Source organism: Odontesthes bonariensis, chromosome 13, assembly GCF_027942865.1.
Source record: "Odontesthes bonariensis isolate fOdoBon6 chromosome 13, fOdoBon6.hap1, whole genome shotgun sequence".
Lineage (NCBI taxonomy): Eukaryota > Metazoa > Chordata > Actinopteri > Atheriniformes > Atherinopsidae > Odontesthes > Odontesthes bonariensis.
The window spans coordinates 23,324,172-23,346,210 of NC_134518.1; the positions used below are offsets into that span (position 1 = coordinate 23,324,172).

General features: G+C 40.2%; 2 protein-coding genes across 6 annotated transcripts in view; one reads left to right on the forward strand and one right to left on the reverse strand.

The window, feature by feature from the left end:
- mcf2a (MCF.2 cell line derived transforming sequence a) overlaps nucleotides 1-9,832 on the forward strand; it is a 25,188-nt gene extending 15,356 nt beyond the window's left edge. For 3 of the 5 annotated variants that reach the window (XM_075481667.1, XM_075481668.1, XM_075481670.1), the window contains 10 exons: nucleotides 138-263; nucleotides 380-601; nucleotides 1,355-1,447; nucleotides 1,768-1,846; nucleotides 2,120-2,183; nucleotides 3,341-3,441; nucleotides 3,852-3,964; nucleotides 5,052-5,164; nucleotides 5,401-5,504; nucleotides 5,592-9,832. In XM_075481667.1, the coding sequence (XP_075337782.1) occupies nucleotides 138-263; nucleotides 380-601; nucleotides 1,355-1,447; nucleotides 1,768-1,846; nucleotides 2,120-2,183; nucleotides 3,341-3,441; nucleotides 3,852-3,964; nucleotides 5,052-5,164; nucleotides 5,401-5,504; nucleotides 5,592-5,632 (1,056 nt within the window). In that variant the 3' untranslated portion in view covers nucleotides 5,633-9,832. Of the gene's footprint in view, nucleotides 1-137; nucleotides 264-379; nucleotides 602-1,354; nucleotides 1,448-1,767; nucleotides 1,847-2,119; nucleotides 2,184-2,482; nucleotides 2,668-3,340; nucleotides 3,442-3,621; nucleotides 3,731-3,851; nucleotides 3,965-5,051; nucleotides 5,165-5,400; nucleotides 5,505-5,591 lie in introns of those variants that run through there. The other 2 variants (XR_012772732.1, XM_075481669.1) reach the window with 2 other exon arrangements.
- On the reverse strand, nucleotides 8,228-21,480 carry f9a (coagulation factor IXa). The gene is made up of 9 exons (XM_075480511.1): nucleotides 21,443-21,480; nucleotides 19,098-19,111; nucleotides 11,903-12,078; nucleotides 11,791-11,815; nucleotides 11,370-11,483; nucleotides 9,845-9,979; nucleotides 9,439-9,755; nucleotides 9,231-9,354; nucleotides 8,228-8,817 (listed from the first exon to the last, which is right to left on the reverse strand). Exons 1-9 carry the CDS (start codon nucleotides 21,478-21,480, stop codon nucleotides 8,228-8,230), a joined length of 1,533 nt encoding a protein of 510 aa, XP_075336626.1.
- Between the last annotated feature and the right edge of the window lie 559 nt (nucleotides 21,481-22,039).

Sequence of the window (22,039 nt, forward strand, 5' to 3'; positions counted from 1 at the left end):
CATGAGACTGACCTTAATTTTGTTCTTCAGATAACACAACAAGCCAAACTCAAAGAAGACAAAATGTGTTAGCTGCCGTACTGCACGCATGTTTGTGTGCATATCTCACTACATGTGCTGCATTGTTGTATTCTCAGGAGCTGCTAAAATACAGCACCGACAGTGAGGGAACTTCTGAGCTGCAGGGAGCGCTGGCAGCCATGCTGGACCTGCTCAAATCAGTCAATGACTCCATGCATCAGATTGCCATCACAGGATATGAGGTAAACAACCCCTTTCTTATCTATTTTCTTCCTGAATTCCTCATATTGAATTATTTTGAGATCAGTGTTCTGATTATACTCGCAGCATCAGGAATTTCTCCTTGCTCCATCCGTAGGGTGACATCTGTGAGCTTGGCCGTGTGCTGATGCAGGGCTCTTTCAGTGTGTGGATCAGCCATAAGAGAGGTCCCACACGCATGAAGGAGTTGGCTCGCTTCAAGCCAATGCAGAGACACCTCTTCTTGTATGAGAGGGCCCTACTGTTATGCAAACGAAGGGAGGACCATGGGGACGGCAGCGACAAGACCCCCTCATACAGCTTCAAGCACTGTCTCAAGGTTCGTCTGGAACTTTTTTTTTTAAACATTGGTAGATAGAAATATTATATGTTACCAATTGCTCAACATGTTTTGACTATGATGAGGGATTTCTCCTTGAAGAAAACTTCTGTTACATGTTAGAGACAAGTCTGTCTCTATAGGCATCCCATCCATATGGTGCCACACACATATCATACCACCCTGAAGCTCCCATCCCTTTGAAGTGAACGGTTCTCTGCTGGATTACATTAAGGCCTTTATGAGGTTGCTGGTGTCAACTTTCTTCTCGTCCCTATAAATCATGTAAATCCTAAAAAGAAAAAAATAAGACCACAAATTTTCTTTTAATTCTGTAACTGCTTGGTTAACCACAGCGTATTACTTATTATCGTTGTGACTGTCACTAACATAATCTGTTCTTAGGGTTTAGCACCGGGTGACGATAGGAATTATTTACAGGGAACTCTGAATTGATGTCATCATCAATGTCATTATCTTTCAACATCTTTAAGCTGCCCAGCTGGAAGCAGAACAAGATACATTCCTGTGACACTTCTTTTGTTGTATGTCTTAACGTTCGGGGTGTCACATGTGGTGTCGCCCCGGCAGCTGCGGCTCTTGATTTATTATTGAGGATGTGGGAAGGAAGCAGTCACACAGCTGAGGTGTGCGTGAGAGTGCAAATGTTGTTCTGTTAAGACAGGACAGATGTGTTACATGATGTAACTCTGATGCGCTGTTTGTGTTGTTCGTGTGTTCGTCTCTTGGCAGATGACAGCTGTGGGGATCACAGAGAACATCAAGGGTGATGTGAAGAAGTTTGAGATCTGGTACAGTGGAAGGGAGGAGGTTTACGTGGTTCAGGTAAGACGTTTAAACACAGTAGCTTGTCTTTATTTCAGATTTACTACTTTGACTGCTTGATGTTTAATCATTTCAACCTGAGCTGCTGTGAATATAGCAATAATTAGTTATTATCTTGATATTTCTAAGGAATCTTGTTTAGTTTAGTTTAGTTTAGAAATATTAGGTTTGGTTTTTGGTCTTTCGATCAGACAGATCACATTCTATGAGAGAAATGTAAACAATTTGCTTACATTTATTTGATTGTATGAAATATGAGATTGATCTTTTAGTAGCTATCCACACTTTTTTCTCACCAGTCCGTGTCTTTTGTCTCTCAGGCTCCTACAGTGGAGGTGAAGATGGCTTGGCTCAATGAGCTTCGAAGAATTCTGACCAACCAGCAAAAGCTGCTAAGGGGTGTGTAGGCAATTTAACTACATACAGGAAAAAAAAAACACTAGTAAGAACAGAGGTCCCCACTTAACCATCAGAGCTGTGAATGGATTCTCACTGCCTTATTCCCCATGAGACATGGTTAAAAACTCAACAGCTAGTAATGAGCTTTTGTGCTTAGAGGTTCTCACCATAAGAAGAAGTTAATGTTCAACATAGAATCAAATGAAACCTGTTCACAAAGTGAATTCTCACCCTATAACTACTACAAATATACTGCTCCCCTTCTTTCCACAGATGAAGCATATCAACATGGCCAAATGGCTGAGTACATGCCGCTTTCTCCACCCCTCACTGAGAGGTCAGTGTCTTCGGTTAATTACATACTCTGTATTTAGCAGAAGTGTGTTAGGAGCATGTTTGTAGGCTGCAGTAACACAAACACACAAACACATAACCCCTTGCAAAACCCCCACACATACAGTCACAGAGCCAGCACATTTGCATTTTTCATATGAGATCAAAGCTGTGGTGAATGTGATTATCATTTGGTTTTGGCTTTGTGCGTGGCAGTGTGTAACAGTGGGCACAGGCCCCTCTCTGTTCATGTGCACTGCTGTCTAGTTGCCTATCCCCACTCCTCCCGTCCCCTACCTGCAGGGGAATGCGGCCGTCCAGAGGGGTCCCCAGGGGCTGTCTGCCGGGGCTGGACTTGGTCTCGCTGTCAGCTGACGTGTTTCTGTGTTTGCGGTCCCGGAGCCCCCGTCCCCGGAGCCCCCGGCAACGACCCCGGCCGCGTCCCCGCCACTGCTCCCAGCGCCACTGACCTGCTGTAACGCTCAGTGGTAAACTCAGCCTGGCTCGCCTCACCATGGCATGTGGAGCAAAAACCCAAGGCTGCTGTGTTTGCATACTGATCGTCAGCTGCACCCCCCCCCTTTTTTTATAGCCTCCATCATGGCTTATAACTGACCCCACTCTTCGTGTCAGTGTCTTAGCAACTCCTCCATGGCTTTCTAATGTGGATTCAAAAACTATATCTTATTTCTGCATCTCAGATTTGCTATTTTGCATGTAATGCAAAGTGCAAACAAAAGAAGAATTTTAGTTTCATTCCATGAATCCTCTTAATTTCCTCATGGCGGCTGTTTTTTCTTTTCTTAGATTGGGCTCGTTTCTTGAGATCTGATCAAGCAACTTGAAGGTTCGCTTCTCAGAAACTTCCCTATTTAACATCCAATGACAAACCCTAACCCAAGATCATTACATTTGGATTACTTAATAAATCGAGACCAGATCTCAGATGGCCGTCGGACATTCTGTGCTGTCTGCTTGGTGTCATGACTGTGTGAGAAATAACAGGGCAGAGTTGTTCTTGGCAGTAATTTGGGGACGGTTTTACTTTCTGAATCATATTTTAGAGCTGACTCCAGGTTTTATGGCTGAGGACAGCATCTATCCTGAGAGTGGCAGACTGCTGCATGTAAACACGGGTGTTGTTTTGTGTTATTTTCCCAGCAAACAGCAGAGAGCGTCAGTGAGCTCAGACGACACTGAGTCAGGAAGGAGCAGTCCAGACCCCCAGCCACACTCCCCTAAACACCAGCACAACCGTAGGAGTGAGTAAATTGCATTCCTTGATGTTTATGTCATAATCAAGTAGATACTTAGTAACTAAATGACAGATAATTGTAAGGGCATTGATCCAAATCATATTTGCTTTGTAAAATTTTGCTCCACTGCTGCTGATTTTCTTCATAATCCTAAACTAATGTAGATATTTAACTTTTCACCCTCAGCGGTTCAGGTTTACTTTGATCTGAAGAACCAGGTACATCCAGGACTTTGGGGGAAAAAGGTCCAGCTACTGAGATTAGCTTTTGATTCCACGTTCTTGTTAATTTCCCAGTAAGTGTTAAACGGGCCATTTTAATGCCGATATAGTTACTAAGTATCTACATGGGGCTTTTTCAGAGTTGTAGCAATTTTTAGCTCTTCAATCCCCTTTAACAGCATTTCTGTGTCCCAGGTTGGCCCGGGGCTCACGTCTCAGTAGACATCTGTGAGGGGCTGGAGGAGTGGTCTGGAAGCAGGGACCACTTCCACCCATCTGACACCGAGGAGAACGTTTTGGTGCAACTGGTGAGACCGAGTACAGGGACAATGATTTTGAAATTGTCCCTGCTTTTTTGTTTTTTCTTTTTTGAAAAACATCGAAAGCTAGACTTTTTCCGAATAAATCAACAAAACTGCCCGAATGGTTTTAGAGAGGGTACTTTGCTAGAATGTGCAGCCACTGCAAAGGCTTGATCACCTCTAGATTTAAGCCTAATTTAAAGCACATCCAGTAGCAACCTGCTTGATGTCCTCAGTGTTTGGCTGTCGTGTAATTATGAAGCAGCTGGGCAAGGTAAGGTGGCTCTCGTCCAATGATGAACTTGATAAAGTCAGCAAAAAATGTTTAAATCATACTCAGCCACACTTCCACATTCATGCCCTGAATTTGCATTGCCTTTTGGTCTTTGAGTTACATTTGATAGATAGATGGATACTTTATGCTGTTATCCATGTCAAGGCCTGTTTATTGCATCTTGGTTACTGTAAATCCTGCCCATACAACACACGCCATAACCTAATTAGGGCTCTGCTCATGAGCTTTGGGCCTACATCAGACCCATGTTAAAACCTGTCAGTGCTGTAACTGTTACTGGCTTGATTATTCTTGTGCATGTGTGGAATACTTCCTTCTATGATCCACAGATCCACTGCACATGTACAGAATGTGGTCCTCCAAAATCAGAGCAGCTATAGATCCATTGGTGCCCATAATTATCCATGTGCCCATCCATAACTAAGTAAAAACAGGCCTTACAGTGAAATGATCCAACTGATTGGGAGACACATCTGAAATAGTCTTTTAGGAATTTTGTTTTGAAACATTTGAAATAAACATTTCTATCCATTCATCCATTTATATACCCGCTTAATCAGAGATGCAGGGTACACCCTGGATGGTTCGCCAGTCCATTGAAACAAACATTTGAAACATTGATTTTATTTGAAACATACTTTGTGGCCGTTGTATCTGTTAATGTTGTTCCTGTTGGATTCATTTTCCGTTGAATTGTTCATGATTATGAAACACTGTTACTTTTGCTGTCATGGGTGCCGTATGAACGATCTCCCTTATTTGTTTTCCTATTTTACTTTATTTTTCTATCTGAATTAGCCCCAAGGCAGATATAGGGCTTTGGCTGACTGTCCCCAAAATGGACCAGACAGCATCACCATCAAATGTGGAGATGTCATCCAACTCCAATGTGAAGACAACAGGGGACGTTGGTGAGTTTTCTGCCACATGTGATCTTCGGTAAAGCGCCCTGTCTGTCTTAGTGATCAGCCACAAGCTCGCCCCATGAGAAGAGGTGGAGTGTACAGCAGAAATATCTTCATTGTGTTTGCTTTTAAAGTGAAACAGTGAAATCCAGCCAACCTGATGACAATGTTTGTTTATCAAAATGATCAAATCCCTCTCATCACGTCAACACACTCTGGACACCTTAAATCCTGGTTGGAAGGCTGGTGAAAAATCTGAACCGGCGACAGGAGGGCTTCATATCTGCTGCCAGCCTGCGGCTGATTATAAGGGACAGCAGTCGAGAAAACTCCTCCAGACTAGGAGGTAAAGAAAAGTGATGTACTTCTATGTTGAGTCATAGTATTTTTTCGCTTTGATTTTTTTCTTTTGAAGTCCGTGTTATTTTTGCAGATCCAGGCAACCTGAAGGTGAGAAAGCTGAGCTCCCCGTAGAGAAGAAAGCAGAGCGTGACTCTAATATTTACCTGTGGATGATGAACAGGCAGAAGGAACGGACTGAGTCATCGCTGTTGCTCATAACTGATGCACTATCAGCAAGCCTCTCTTCACTCCTCCGTGCATCTGCTTTCCTCAGTATTGTTCACTCATCAAAGACAAAAATGTGAACATCCATAGATTTGATTTCTCCATCAGCTTTCATTGACAATCTTCTGAGCGAACGTTTTCAGATAGAAAGGCACCAGCACAAAGGCACAGGAGCTGTTTGTGAGACCTATTGGACAATCAAGAGCCTACCCCTGGATCCCGTTTGCTCTTCCTCTTTTCTGACTGGTAGTATTACCAGTCTGTTTGGTCCCTCTGGCGCTTAATCTGCAACATATGCTGTCAGGAGGTCAGTTTTCCCACCGCAGCGTTGGGTCATTTCACAAACTGTGGACTCTATTCAAACCAATACCTGAGGTTTCAATATATCTGAGTGCTTGTGTGTGTGTCCCTGGTTCTCTCAGTTTTGTGCTGGATTGATGGTACACCAGGATTTGCCTGAAACATTTCTTAAGAAAGAGACTGTTGTATATGTGGTAAGCTTTGTGGTATTCAATGAATCTCTGTGTTTCATTTTTGTGTAATTATTTGACATTTTCCATTTTCCTCAAGGCGCACTCTTCTGTACAGTCAGAAAATGCCAAAATGTGCCATGCCATAATGCCTTTTTTATCCCTGCTTTTGTAGAGTGTCTTGTATTCACTGTTTGCAAAATCCAATACTCTGTTCTTGCTTTAAACTGACCTCTCAAAAATTCAACAGGCACTTTGATAAGGCGGAGGTACAATGTTAACTAAAAAGCCACCTGAATGTGCTCTTCTTGCTGCTTTATCGCTCTCACAGTGAATTTCCCCCCTCATTCTTGCTGTGCTGCTTCGTTTCCTCTTGAATGTATGACGTTAGGGAGGCAGGGCAGACATATACCCCCTGCATGCTGGCAGCAGTTGACACTTCAACGACTGCAATGCAAAACACAGTGTAACATGATGGAGACTGATGGCAACGTATTCCCGAGAGACATATGAGAGTCGCAGCAGAGTGCAAAATACTGTCATTTTCCTGAAGATGTTGGTGTGAGCCAACTGTCAGTCACGGCACACACAAGGAGGAGCGAGGCAACTTAAGAGAAGACTATGCTGCATATACTCAATCACCTCAGAAGCAGATTGTTTCCTCCTCAGCCTTACAGCCCGGTTAATCTTTGCTCTACCATTAAAAGGGATCTTACAGCCAAAATGAAGTATATACCGTCTGTGTCGAACACTTAATTAATTATTGATTGCAGACTTATATGATTTACCACATCAAATCGAGGCCTCGGTCGGAGGGCTGCCTTTGATACATTGTGTTTGATATGGTAATGAGTTCAGAAAGCAGCAGGGGCTGCTGTGCACCACATATTTCCTAAGTTGTTAATTTATTTATTTTGCTGTCATGTTGCTCCTGCTCATTGTGAAGTATTTGTGTAGTTAGTCTCAAATGAAATGACATCCCCATATATTTACAGCAGCTATGCCAGACTCTTCTGCACCACCCCCTTTTATTTATCCTTTTAGCTCACACAGGCTCAAATAAGACGATTTCTTTTGTTGCTTCGATCCAAAATGCTGCAGTATTTGCACAGATTTATACAGGAAGAAAAAAAAAAAGAAAAACTGCTTTAAATGTTACAAATCCTGGTGATCCCAGTAGCCTAAGCTTGTTTCTTTACACGGAAGTGCATGACAACTGAAAGTGAGCAGGTTGTTGTTCTAATGCAGTCAGTACTTTTTGTACAGCTTTGGTTCTGTTGGAAATACTCTTTGAATGAAGGGGATTTATTGCAATATCAATTTTTTGTTTGTCATTCAAATAATTAGACGTTTTGATATGAATATATGTTTGGCTGAAAAACTAAGGCTAAGAGTCTTTTGCCAAACAATCACATTTAGACGGTTATTTCTGTATTCTTGTTTTAGTAAAAGCAGATTTAAATAATATTCCTGTGCAAACTTTCCTTTTTTTTTTTTTTAAAGCTTTAGGTTGCATATTTGAATCATTGATTTAAGAATATCCTTCCTGATTCACTGGCATTACTACTATGTCACAGTAAAGTAAAGGTGTGTTTTGCTGCAACTGCTGCATTCTTCACGACTTGAATTTGGTATTTTTTGTAATCGTCTGTTTAATACAGAAGGAATGAACACATTGAATAATGAAAGCACCTTTAGAACTTTTTAAACATACCCATATAGCATGCTCCATCATGTTTATGAAGCATCTTGCTTTTGTCATGAGGCTGTATGGTAGATTTCTATGTAAATGACCCATTCTGTTTTTTTTTTCTTTTCTATTTCATTTAATAGGCTAACTGCTCTCTTAATACATTGGCATCTGTAGCCTGTCCTGCTTAGATGATTGGATTTAGATTTGATAATTGGATATCAAAGTCTTTCAACAAATATTTATTTGAAAAGCAGCTTGTATTTTTGAAGCACAGCATGCTGTATTTGACATGCACTGTATTTTGTACAATCGTATTTTCTAATTCTAAAATCTTTTAAGTCAGTAGTCAGGGTCTTCCATATCAAATGCCAGCATGCGTTTAGTTAACCCCATAACATGGTTTATCCAGCGGTAATAAACTGACACCCGGGTGTACACACCGTATTTACCTTCTTTTGCACATTCCTCCCCCCAGCTTACAATGCCTGTCAGGAACCATGTGTCATGAATGCGGTTTGTGTGAGGACCTCCACTGTCGCCCTGACAGGCATCTTTCTCCTCATTATAGTATCCAGCGCAAAACATGACAGGAGTGATCCTGGCACTGCTGCTCTCCTTACACTCTGTTCGATCTGTATAGGGGACCTCGACCTTCTTCAGCGTGTTAGACGTCAATCCAAGGAAGCGTGTACGGCCCCAGCCGCTGACCGTAGCCGGGGATGACTGCTTCACTAAGGCCTCTGTGAAAGCCATGGGCCCAAAGCAGATGGGTCGCACTGTTGAAGAGAACCTGATGGGGTTCGTGAGATGGAGCAGAGCAATGTCATGATTGTACATGCTAAGACTTGCATTGTAGCGTGGATGTATGTGGTGCTCCAACACCTCATAATCCTGCTCTGTGCCTTCTTTAACGTCGATGTTATGCTCCCCTGAAGATAGAGATATCAGTTAAAAGTGAAAAAGTTCTTAAAAAGCCTTGATGGATGTGCTTAGGTAGAAAATGTGTCAAGTTAAACATATTATCTCGGTATAAATCTAAATTCTATAAATTTATTTTTTAAATTGAGTTTTTTTAAATTAAATACTTAGTTTAGAAAGTACAAAAAAAAGCTATAAGGCCTCATTGAGAGGGATAACATTTTCCATGTCGGATCGGCTCACTGAACTTTAACATAATGGAAAGACTGGCTACAAGTTACATGACTAACAAAGTAAACCAAATGTTCTTTCCTTTTTATGACCAACACAACTTATTTGTCAAAACAGTTGATGATTAACTTTCTGCAAACTGATACGTTGCTAATACTCTACTGCTACGTCATGTCTCTGCTGTGAATCTTACCCACTCTGACCAAAAAGGACCCTCGTGCCTCCACCAGGCAATGTGCTGCAGTAATAATCCAACGATCTCTGAGTATGGAGCCCCCACAGAATAAATGACCACTTGGACGTGCCATCAGTGCTACCTAGGAAGGAAAAAAGTTGGTAAGCAGAATTGTCAATACAAACAGGAAGTCTTCCATTCTGCTTCCTGTGGTTCGATACTTTACCTGCCATGGGATCTCTCCTGGAATGACCTTCCTCCCACCAACAATGCGTTGTAAAGGCCTATGCGGCTCTTCAGAGGGGACTTCAGCTTCTTTTAATTTCCACAGAGGTAGTTTCTTTCGCGAACGCTTTGCGGAAGAGTAATTTGTGGCAATGAACTGCTCTGTGGTACTGGCTGGTGTTGAAGGAGGGGATGTGGTAGAGGTCATGTTGGTTGCTGAAGTAGTGTTGTGTTCCAGGATTGCGTTCCCATAGCCGAACAGAGACCTTTTCAATGTGTTGGTTTCTGACTGTGCAGTTCGCCCACATGGGATTTCAACTGTTGATGAGAGAAAATGGATCTATATTGTGAAATAAGCATTAAAACGTCAGTATTATGATATTCGTATGAGAATTCACCATCCAGACCTTCTGCTTCACAGTTGAGGCCATCCTGCATCAGCCTGTATCCTGTTGCACACGAGCATTTTGCCCCATGGGTTCCAATTAATTCACAGAAGTGCATACAATTCCCATTGTTCACATCACATCTTTTTGCCATAACTGAGGACAATAAAAAACACACAAAGTTAAGCAAAGCTCATCCTTGGAACAAATGTAATGAATGACATGCCATCACTTTGTTATGTAAGATCCTGTGAGTTTAGTTTTTACATATGTTTAGAAGTCTGTCTTAAACAATGAAAAGGTATCATAATGACCAATAAAGTTGGCTTGTTTCCTGAAACCATTCCTTCTGTCAATACTGACCTTTAAAATATGCCAGTCTAATTAACACACACACACACAAAAGCCACAATCTGGGCAAAAATCTATCTGTAGAATTCAAATGTTGATTTGAGCAAAGTTTCCTAAGTTATAATTTTGGTAGAGAAACATTAACTCGGAGGCTTTATATTTTCTGAAGATAGATATCCTGATTGTTTTGTTGTATAGAATTGTTGTCTCCCTTCATCTATACCCTCTTTACACCAAGATTAACACAAATATGCAGGTCTTTTAAATGCAATTCAAAGCCAAAACCTCCTCTTGAGCAGCTTGTTACCCACAGTGACCTAGAACCACATGTTCCAAGTATTACTCAGACTGTGCTACAAAAGAGAGGGATGGCGTTTTAACTAGCCTCCAGGCTGATGAACAAAGACATCTGAAAAGCATTACATTTTGAGCAAGGAATAAGAAGGGTATTTTGACTGGACTGTAGGAGTCAGGCCAACACAACAAGAGTTACTGCAAATGAGCCGCTGCTCTGTGGACTGGCAAATCGATCTGTCGTGTCTGCTTATGCGATGATTGATGGCTCTGGTATTTTCATAGCCACCGTGGGAATGCTGTGGCAGGTAAATGTGTGTTTTTCTATCTTATTTCAAACCTTTTGCTCTTTCTAGTGGCTCTGACTGCAGCACATAGAGCAAAAGTAACTGTGTCCAGCAGGTGTTTTCATCACTGCCGAATGGATCGAGAGTCAATAAATGCCATCAACTACTGCAGAGTCATTTGACCCAGACACAAGAGCAGATTGTACCTTCCCACTATAAACAAGACCCAGATGGCCGTTGTGTTCGTGGTTCTTTTCCCCAGTGAGAAAAGGCCTCGATATATTATCTACATTAAGAATGAATCTCTTAAAAGCCAGTATGAAGAGAAGAAATTACTGCTACAAGAGAAATTGTGAACCTAACCTCTGTGAGCATCTTCTACACTGTCAAATGAAAGTGATCCAGTTCACGAGTATCTGGAATTACAAACAATTCTCTTTCTGAAACCTAAAACCAGATTGATGTGAACACAGATTAAATTTAGAAACACAACTGGAAAAAAAAAGTTGCCAACAAATTTGGGTCATGTAGCATAGAATAGATAAATGAATTTTAAAAGAAATCTTATTTTATTTAATCACGATGTTAAATCTATCTGCAGGACATGCACTCACCAATCTCACAGTTCCTGCCAGTGAAACCAGACACACAGGTGCAGCTGTAGTAGCCAAGGTGGTCTTTGCATGACCCCTGGTTCAGACATGGGTCTGACTCACACTGATTTCCATCTGAAGAAATCCACATATGGGATATCACAGTTATGACATATCATATCATATACCATTTCACAGACATGGGATTTCACAGTCATCAATATTTCATCGTATAAGTTTACACACACCAGTAGCATATGGCTTTTAAAAGCATGTCTGTATAAATACACATCTGCATTCCCAGCTAAACACAAGGCTCAATCTTCTTTAGATGGAAGTACATAGGTTCTCTGTAGGTTAAACTGGTGAGATGACAAAATGATTCGAAGAAAGGCACAAATTAAATCGGTCTTAAAGCATCAATCTTTAAGCATACTTTTACCTATATATCTTGTCCAGAACTCCATCTAAAACACAAAGTAAAGCCACTGAATAGTACAGCCAACAAAGACAAGAATATGTGGTAAATGAGATCAAAATGAACAAATGCATACTGTCTTTTCATCATTCTCAAAGAACTCTCGAGCCTCTTCCAGGTCACATATTTCCTCTATACACTCTCTCTCCAAGTTGCCCTCCAGCAGCTCCTCAAACACACCAGTGTTATAACGTTTATGTCTCTGCAGGACGCTGTCAGCCGTCTGACCAGAGAGAAACACTGAGCCTGCGGCTGGAGCAGGAGCTACAGTGAACCAACGAGACAAAAGTACGAGTCTCTGTGACTGTAGCTATTATCGTCACAGATTTTTAGAAACGTTATTGAAAATCTTACCTCCAGAGACGAGCTGAGAGATCAAGATCAGCAAAAACAAAAAACCTAGAGCCATTCCAGCTTCCTGTGACATCCTGGCAGATACACGCTGGACCATCACTCCAAAGTACAAATGTCTGTTTGTACATGTGCACTCACAATTAGCTGTGTGTTTGTTCAGAGAAAAACAATCTGACTGTCTGGAAAACCTGAATTACGACATCAACATTCACAACAACAGAGTGCCAAGACAACGTGGGATCATTTGCAAATGAACAAATCATGTGGAATTCGAGACTGAGTCTGGTTCTGCCAGAGGTTTCTTGCTGTTAAAAGGGAGTGTAATTATGATTACAATGAATTGAACTCCAATTGACTTGAATTGGACTGTATTATTTAAGTGCCTTGAGATGACATTTGTTGTAATTTGGCACTATATAAATAAACTGGATTGAATTGAATTGAGACGGAGGAGGGTTTGCACTTTAATCAGACCGACTTATCCCAAACTGAGAAAAATCACACATGTTCTGCTTGAGGGATTAAGCTTTAAAAACCATCCCAATGGGTTTGCTAAACGTTTGTCACTGTACCTCATGGCCTCTTTGACTCTTGCTCTCATCCCTGTTGGATCACACACTTAAACATAAGCCTCAAATTGAATTGAAATAGAATTGTACTATTTGTCAATTTCTGGGATTCTTATACAGTTTCTTTATAAATGCCGTATTTAAACATGACTATGAGACAAAAATATAAACGTTGTGATGTAGCTCGAATCTACAAAAAACATGCTGTGTGCTTAAAAAATCTGCCTCTTTGGCCGAGGACATTAGCTATATCTTGTATGATCTCATCTTTATAAATCTAATTAACTTCTGTCGTGACAATCAATTCAGCTTAGTAAGCCATCTATGTGAAAAAAAATGTTCAGACTGTTTGGTGGCCGGGCTGTGCCCTCGTTGACAAAGTGTATTTCATACTTCACACCACAAGATGGCGTACATACACCCCTGCAAAAGACATCAAGTTCACTGCAAGTTCAGTTAGCCTGAGTCTGAGCTCAAGTTCTTTATCAACAGAGGACAGTTTAAGAGGCAGATGTGCACTTATTATGCAAAGGGGATCCAATTTGCTCTGGAATCAGTCCTGCAACTGGTCACAAACTGACATGAATGACAGGCCAGTAAAATGGAATAAAAGAAGGACATTGTGTAAAAGGCGTTTATACCTACAAGTCCCAGCTGTGGTGTATTCCACAAAGCAGCTTTGTGTTTGAGCCTCTGTCACTCTGTGCTCATTCATACAGCCATTATTTTTTCTTTTTGTCAGTTCAGCTGTACTGAAGCTTTTTATTGCAATCAATGCAAAACAAAACAACAAAAAAATAATTCAGAAGAATTTGCCTATGATGTTCAATTAGACCTGATGTTTTCACTTTTTCTGTTTATCTGTTGGAAAACATGCAGACAGTTTTCAGACTGATTGGATGTGTTTTGTTAAGGTATCATATTGCCTTACACGCAGACATCTTATTCTTTGGACCCAAACGCAGATCAATACATTTTGATACATATGGAGCCAGAGTGTGCAACACTTTTTGAAGTTTTTCAAATGATTTGTTCCTAGTGATCAACAATTTTACCACAATTTTCGGTTCACTATCCTTTTTGTACTCTAAATATTGTCTAACATTTACAAAAATCTAGTTATGAACCTATTGTTACTGCAAAACGGGTGCTTTTACCTTGCAAGCCTGAAGCGACACGAACGTTGTATGAGCGTTTTTCTACAAAAAATACTGATAAACACCAGGACAAAGTCAGAAATTTACAAAGTTACATTTTTTCTTTCTAGTTTCTTTAGAGGACAAGAAATTAAAGGTTTTAATGGGCCTCTTTAAGTTTCCCAGAAAACCCTGGAAAGTCAATCGACAATGGTAATTTCAGTTAAAAATTTAACTTTTTCAAGTGAAATCTTTACAAATTCACAGGGAAACCTCACATTGCATATATAAGGCCAAAAGTGTGTAAAACATTGCAGTGTTGAAAAAAGTGAAGGATCTTTTAAAATATTTCACACACAATATTCCCTTATTCTTTCATATTTTAGATGATGAGGACAAGTCTGTATCCACAGACTATATTAATCCAGATGTACATTTCAGTATGTGGAGTGAGATTATTATATCCAGATGATGATTTGGAATGTTATACTGATATCTTTCAAGAAATCCTAAAAAGAAATAGAATAATTACACTTTATGAAATCACTGAGTAGTCTTAAAGTTAAAGCTACGGTATTGTTTGCAGTTGAGTATGCATTCTGTGTGTGATTCGTGAGAAAATATTCAAATTGGTGCAGTGATTTGTATTCTGTTTTGTATTCTAACCATAACCCTTATTTCTGCACGGTTTGTGTAAAGATTTTGCTGAAATTATACACTGAAAGAAGTCGAATGAATGAATGCTTCTCTGTTTCTCAGCTGTTAGTTGTGTTTTTATCCTTGTCAGGTTACAGCTAAATACATTTAAATGCTGATGGATTGATATACAGCAAGATCCCAGTCTGTTAAATGATAAACGAGGAAGAAGTAATAGGGGTAACCAGCAGCCTGTGGCATTAATTTATCGATTTTCACACATTCACATATCTCGCTCTGCTGGGTCAGAACAGAGGCTCTGCTCTGTAGTTACCTATCGCCATGGAGATGCAGTGAGGATCAAACATGTCGTGTGCTACCAATCAGCATATGCTACATTTCTCAAAAACAAGTTGAAAATGGCACGAGTTTACAAAAATTTAGGAGCCTTTTTCTTTTTCCATCTTGTCCTCACACCCTTTCATAATCCTGCACTATAGTCAGTCAGAACCCCAAACCATGACACAGTCAGAGGTCTGGGATGCTGATTGAGTGTGCCAGCTGGAGATTTAAATCTGGGATCATTTTCTGCTCTAGCATATAAACTGGAACCCATCACTTGCTCTGGAATCCCCCCAGAGGGGGTGAAAATCTTCTCAAGTGTTATTGAGCTATTGACCGCATACGTTTTTCTTTCACTGAATCGTTCAGAGGCTGAATAATTCATACTCGAGTAATTAACACTGTCCACTCAGTGCAAGAGCTTCTTAATCTTTTCTACACAAGGCAAGAATCAGGATGAAATAGTAATGACGTGTTCTCTGGAAATATTATTTCCAGACTTTCAATGAAAAAAAACCCAATACGCTTTCATAGGATTAAGAATAATTCTTTTCTTTCATCCATTTCTAATGGGTATTCTGGTTTTTATTCAAAACGTAAATGGGTGCACACCCTACACTGACTTTGTTGAGTCATATTTCTAAATGTAAGTCTGTTGCTGAGCCTCGTGGAGAGCATGTGGACTTGACAATTGCAGTAGCATACTTTCCACATGGTCTCTCAGCTGAGTTTAATAGCAGAGTGAATACAGACCTTTGACTGGGCTTAGTGTACTATAGTAGCTGCGAGAAAAAATTACAACAGTGGATTTCGCTGTGTCAACTGAGGTGATGACTTGTGTGTACTTACAGCACTTGACTGTTTTAGATGGATGGTGCCGATGCATGAATGAAGAGAAAAAATCACAATAGTCGGTGGCTGAATATTGATTTAAGAGAATCTCTTTGACATCTTTGTCTTCTCTCATTCTTTGGCAGCACCATGCAGCTGGGGAGTCTGTGTCGACTCCACTTATATTAGTCACTGCAGTGGGGGATCAACTCAGAGCCTTGCAGATAATAAAAACTCTGATGCTTGCTCAGTGCTATTGATTGTTACTGTGCAGTATCTCCTGAGCTTTGGCGGAGTTCAGGCTGCCCAGACCTAATTTTTTTCACCAGGGGGCATGAAGCCATGGGCGAAGAGCTCGTGTTTTTCCGTGGTAAAAACTTCTTCTCTTATAGCAAACCAAAATATTTAGTTTCAATAGATTGGATTATGACATTCAAAAGGTTATTTTTCATCAGAGAATTTATTGTGTAATCGCGGCTTATTGGGTCTGTACTCACTTCAGCCTTTACAAAATCTTTATCGCTTACCTCAAATGACTCTGCATTCACTCATGAGACAAGTTTCCAACTGTAAAGTGTTTGTGAAACATCATACAAAATGTAATTTTCTCTCAGAATACCCAAGAGTGTCTAAAGCCTAAACTTAATCGAAAAACCTTTATATTTTCCTCATTAACATGTTATAGCTTAAGCTGAGCAAATGTCCTTTTAGATCAGTTCAGTTTTATTCATATAAAGGCAAACCACAACATAATGTAAAATATCTCAGGGCACGTTACATAATGGGGTCAAAACCTGACAAAGAGAGATCCAACAATCCCCCTTGAGCAGCACCTGGCAACAGTTGGGAGGAAAATTTCCCTTTTGATAAGGAACAACCCTCCAGCAGAGCCAGACTCTGTGTGAGCGGCCATCTGCCTCATCTCGTTGGGAGAAAAGAGCGCAGAGGGAAAGGATTGGCTTTGAGAAACAACACACAATAAAAAACGGTCAGGTGAGTGGATCCGATGACTATAGAACTGAAACTTGCTGGTCCAGAACCCAGCCAACCATCTCCCGGTGCTGTATCATTAAATATCATTTTATATTTAGACCTTTTCAGAAAGCTTTCTCCTTTCCGGATCTCTGAAAATGTAACTGTTTTCATCCCTTTTGTTATATCAGATCCTCAGGCAGTCAGCTATATTGTAGCAATAAATAAATATAGATGTTGTGTATTCCTGACACTGAGACTAAAAGCAGAATTGTGCTACAGGGTCATCCCTCACAACGTCCAGTCTTGTGAGCTCGTATCGAAATGTCCATAGGGGCCGTATAAAGAAGCACAGTTTCCCTCACAGCAGTCCCTCACTTCTTCTCTTGATGAAGTCATTGACATTAATGTGATATTTCATGGAGCATTTCATTAGTCAGTACAGTTAAAATTGTAACAGATTCAAACTTAGATTCAAGCTTGATCACGAACATTTAATTTGCTTCCAGAAATCCTTTAGTTGAGTAGAGAGACAAAGAATTCCTGAATGAAATCATCAAATTTCAAGCAATATTACTACTTACATATAGGAAAAATGGCCTATTATTGTATATCAGTTCTGGTATAAACATACAAAGTCAGTTAATGTTTTCATGGACCAGTGACCCAGTATTGCTGTATGCTTAATTAGTTCATTTGGCTAAACTAGTAAATGCATCATCTATGGGTGCCAGATAAACATTCAAAACTGGTGTAAGAGACAAAAATAATTTATTAAGCTCAGTTAAAGTTAACAGCAGTTTATGCACTTCGAAAAAAAGCCACTTTTGACCCAGAAAGACGGATATTGTGAGTTCCAAAGAAATGAGTGCTGAAGTCGACTCCTGGTGCTGTGAGCTGTGATGCAGCCAAGCTGACAGATGCTGCAGGCTCAGGGATGTTCAGCCACCGTTAATGAAAAGTGTAGCTCCCATTGCTCCTGGTCAGAAAGTGCTCGACAAGCTTGCTGTTTTCCAGATGAATGACAAAAACAGTTTTGTTAAAGAAAAGTTATGCAGGGAAGAACCATTGAGGTAGAACTGTGCCAGACAGATATGTCATAATATCAGCTCTGCCATTGTGCTCTGTACACAGCAACGCAGTGCTAATAAAATAAGCTGCAACTGCAGGGATGGAGACCTTATCTGTGCCAGCTGCTGTTGCTCATCTGTCCAGGAGCGGAAATATACCCTGACTCTTTCACATGTGGAATATAAAGATATAATCTGCGGTGCAGCTATGTCAGTTATGTGGCATATTATTGGAAGATGTGACAGAAATACGACATTGTGACTTACCTTTTGACCGTGACCTATTTACTTTTGAAATAACTTGCTGTCTCCATCCAGATTTTTAAAACTGATTCCAGTTCCTTGAGGCAGGTGCGACAATTCTACAATTCTACAATAGCGGCTAATTGTCATGAAACAACAAATCATTTTCATTGATAACTTTTATGTCCGAGTCTATAAACAAATTGCATTTTTATTGAATTTCCTTCATTTTGTTTTCTTGCATTTGCCGCTCTTGCACCTTATCACTCATCATATATATTCATTATCAATGATTGATTATCCCACTGGGTTTGATTGATGGCTAATGCATGAGACTGACCTCTGCTGTTTATTCCACAGCAAAATGAACAGCAAAAAGTGTTAAAACCATCTTTTATTGGTTGATTCTTGGCATGTGAACACTTAAACTTAAGTACAAGCCAGTCTTATCTTTGTCCTTGTTTCTGTTTTGAGGAACTGAGTTTGAATCTGTAAAAGGTGAACTTTAAAGCCGTTGGTTAAATGTTGTTTTATGACACGACTGTGATAAAAAAAAAAAAGGTTTCTTTACATTTATTTTCAAATATTCAAGAAATGTTGTGCTAATAATTCAGATCAGCTCCATACAAAGATCCTCTAATCTTTTTCAGTACATGTCTTTGATGAGTCATCGTTGAATTGTTGATGTGTGTATTCATCATCACAGTTCAAAATCATTGTCCAGTTGCACTTAATGGAATTTCTTATCTTTTTATAAAGGAGAATTTTTGACTGCGCATTGCACCGTATTGCAGCACAGTACACACATATACACTTTACTATTTTAGCACTAAGATTCAAACTATTTGCTGTAACTGTCAGGGTCCATGTTTGTTGTTGGGTTTTTTCCATGTTCTCTCACTGTTTGTGTGTGCAGATCACTCACCTCCTTCTTCAGCTCTCACCGATCCAGTGTTTTCTGCTTAAAAGCTACAGTCTTCTCTCCTCTCATTTATTTATTTATACTCATTGATTTATTGCAACCAAGTCTCCATCATCTCATTAGTTTATACTTACGACGTAACTCTTTGGGATATAACAATTAACCCACTGTGAGGACACAAAAATGACATACCTACCACTCTGTGAAAGTCTTCTACATAACTATTTACATGGTGTAACGCAGTATGTACTCTGATAAGCTGATAAGGCTGGAGGTCATCAACACCAATAACAATCCCTGTGAACAAGGAGGCAGTTTTCAGTCATAAGGTGACTCTTGCATGTTAGAGTTGTCTGGAAGACACACCTCCCATTCCTTGTAATTACAGTGGCATAAACATCAGTTGATCTTGAGAAGATCACTTTGCTGCAGTAGTAATCTATGTGTGGAAATATAACATGTCAAGTGTTTTTTGATTGAAACTGATTATAATTTCTTGTTTCACACATCTCTGAGGGGCACCTGCTGTGTATTAGCCTGATGGTTACCATGGGAAATGCTCATGGATAACAAAACAATAATTATAATCAGATGTACTATTGGTACTTACTTATTCAGTGCATAGTTGCATTTTTATTAAATGGCATAGAGAAATTGAAGTAGATCATTTGTATTTTGTGGTATTTCATGTGAGGGCTGCACGGTGGTGTGGTGGTTAGCACCGTCGCCTCACAGCAAGAAGGTTACAGGTTCAACTCCCGGCTGGGGCCTTTCTGTGTGGAGTTTACATGTTCTCCCCGTGTATGCGTGGGTTCTCCCTGGGTACTCCAACTTCCTCCCACTGTCCAAAAACATGCATGTTAGGTTAATTGGTCTCTAAAATTGTCCTTAGGAGTGAGCGTGTATGGTTGTTTGTCTCGATTGTCTCTGTTTGGCCCTGTGATGGACTGGCGGCCTGTCCAGGGTGTACCCAGCCTCTCGCCCTTTGACTGCTGGGTTAGGCTCCAGCCGACCCGACTGACAGATTCAGCGGTATAGAAAATGGATGGATGGTATTTCATGTACTTTCACTTCTCAACATCTGAGAGAAGAATTGCGAGTAAAGACATCTGCAGTGATCTTAGAGAAGCTATTGTTGCTGCCCATCAATCTGGGAAGGGTTATAAGGCCATTTACAAACTATTCGGAATTCCTAATTCCGTGGTGAGACAGACTATTAAAAACTGGAAAACATTCAGACAGTTGTGTAGGGTTCGTGGATTGTTTCGCCTTTGGATTTCTTTGTCCTGTTTTCTTGTTTGTGATCTTGAGTCATAGGTTTAAATTAGAATTTATTCTGTTTGTATTTCTCTAGCCTTGATTTGTCTTTTTCTTACTCCATATTTTTTTGTGTTCTGAGTTTCTGGTCTTTTCTATGGTTTCGATATTTCTCAGTTCTTTGCTTTACTCTTCTGTGTTCTTAGTTGGTTGAACTCCTTGGTTCCTCTCGGTTCTATGTTCTTAGTTTGTAGTTTGTTTGAGCTTATACTTTGTATTGTCTTTTAGCTTCATGTTCTGGTCATTACTCCTAGTTATCCTCAGTTCCCCTGTTTTGGTTAGCGGCTCCACTTCCACACCTGTCTCCAATTCAATCAACGTCAGCTGCAGCCACTTCCTCATTAGTTTCCCCCAGTATTTATACTTCTTTGTTCAGCTCAGTCTGTTAGTTTGTTTGTTTGTTTTCAGGGTTGAGTTAATGGTTTTCCAGCTCTGTTGGCGCTTTTTTTTTTCTTTCTTCTTTTCTTCTCAATACATCTTCTGTCAAGTTTCCATCTGCCTCCAGTCTGCTGTTCAGCTTTTTGGGTCCTCTTCTCTCCACCACCACCGACCGTAACAAGCTGCCAGTCCTCCCAGGAGTGGGCGTCCCTGCAAGTTCACCCCAAGGTCAGACTGTGCTCAGGGAAACTGCAAAAAATCCAAGACCTACATTTCAGACTCCATAGGCCTCAGTTAGCATGTCAAAGTTTGACAGTTAAAATTAGAAAAAAAACACTGAATAAGTATTGCTTGTTTTAAAGGCTTGCCATGTTCTCCAAAAAGAGCATGGCAGCACATCTTAGGTCTGCAAAGTTGCATCTGAAAAAGCACAAGGCCACAGGAACAATGTCCTTTGGACAGATGAGACCAAAATGTTTGGTTAAAAAAAAACGCATATAGCAAATGAGCACAAACCCCTCATATAATGTCAAGCACTGTAGTTTGCTGTGTGCCACAGGACCTGGACACATTGCAGTCTTTGAGTCGATCATGAACTCCTCTGTACACCAACGTAGAGTCAAACGTGAGACTATCTGTCTGACAGCTAATGCATGGCTGAAACTGGGTCATGCAACAGGAAAACAATGTTGATGAATGTTTAATACATGACAGATAAAGGCGTTGCAATGGCCCAGATATAGTCAGTCAAATAAACAATGCCCACAAACCATAATGAACGTAAGCAAAATTGTAAAGAAGAGAGATCCAATATCCTCTGCAGTGATGTGAGAGACTGATAACGACATATGGGGAAAAAAAAGCAACAACATTAACGATGACATTGAGGAATATGTCATGTGTTCTTGTTCATTTAACACCTGAAGATAATATTTTTTTCCTTTTTATTCTGTACTGATGGGTAAAACCTTAGAATTAAGAGGGCGTCCTTACTATTTTCAGGTGACTGTAAATGCTAAACATGTGCTCAATTATTGGAAAACACATGATAATGGTATATAATTTAGATAAATCAGCGTCTGCCTTAACAACGTTACAATAATGCTTGTATATCAGTGAATCAGTAAGAATCAAACGTATGCTGTAGACCGGCATGTATGTGGCCATACAAAATAAATACTCTTGTCACAAATATTCAGAATAATGACACTAATTTGCTTTACTGCAGAAGCATTTTGAATGCATTCCTTGCAGTTATAAACTTTCACAGATCAGTTTGCTGAGAGGGAATGCAACATTTGTTGGAGCAATGTGGAGTAAAGGTGTTGTCACTGTTCTTAGCAGATATATTGCAATGAGCAGCCTAAAAGGGGTGATTCAGGGTTAGTTTGTGACATGGGCGGGCACAGCTGCGAACATGACATCAGAGATGACAGAGTGTGA

What these genes read in the sequence shown, in the direction of transcription:
- f9a (XM_075480511.1), bottom strand. Translation starts at nt 21,480, where the DNA reads ATGTCATCGTTAATGTTGTTGCTTTTTTTTCCCCATAT. An exon ending in TTGAGAATGATGAAAAGACA is followed by an intron (nt 11,816 to 11,902) that starts GTATGCATTTGT and finishes TTTGTGTTTTAG; the next exon opens with ATGGAGTTCTGGACAAGATA. An exon ending in CCTCAACTGTGAAGCAGAAG is followed by an intron (nt 9,756 to 9,844) that starts GTCTGGATGGTG and finishes TCTCATCAACAG; the next exon opens with TTGAAATCCCATGTGGGCGA.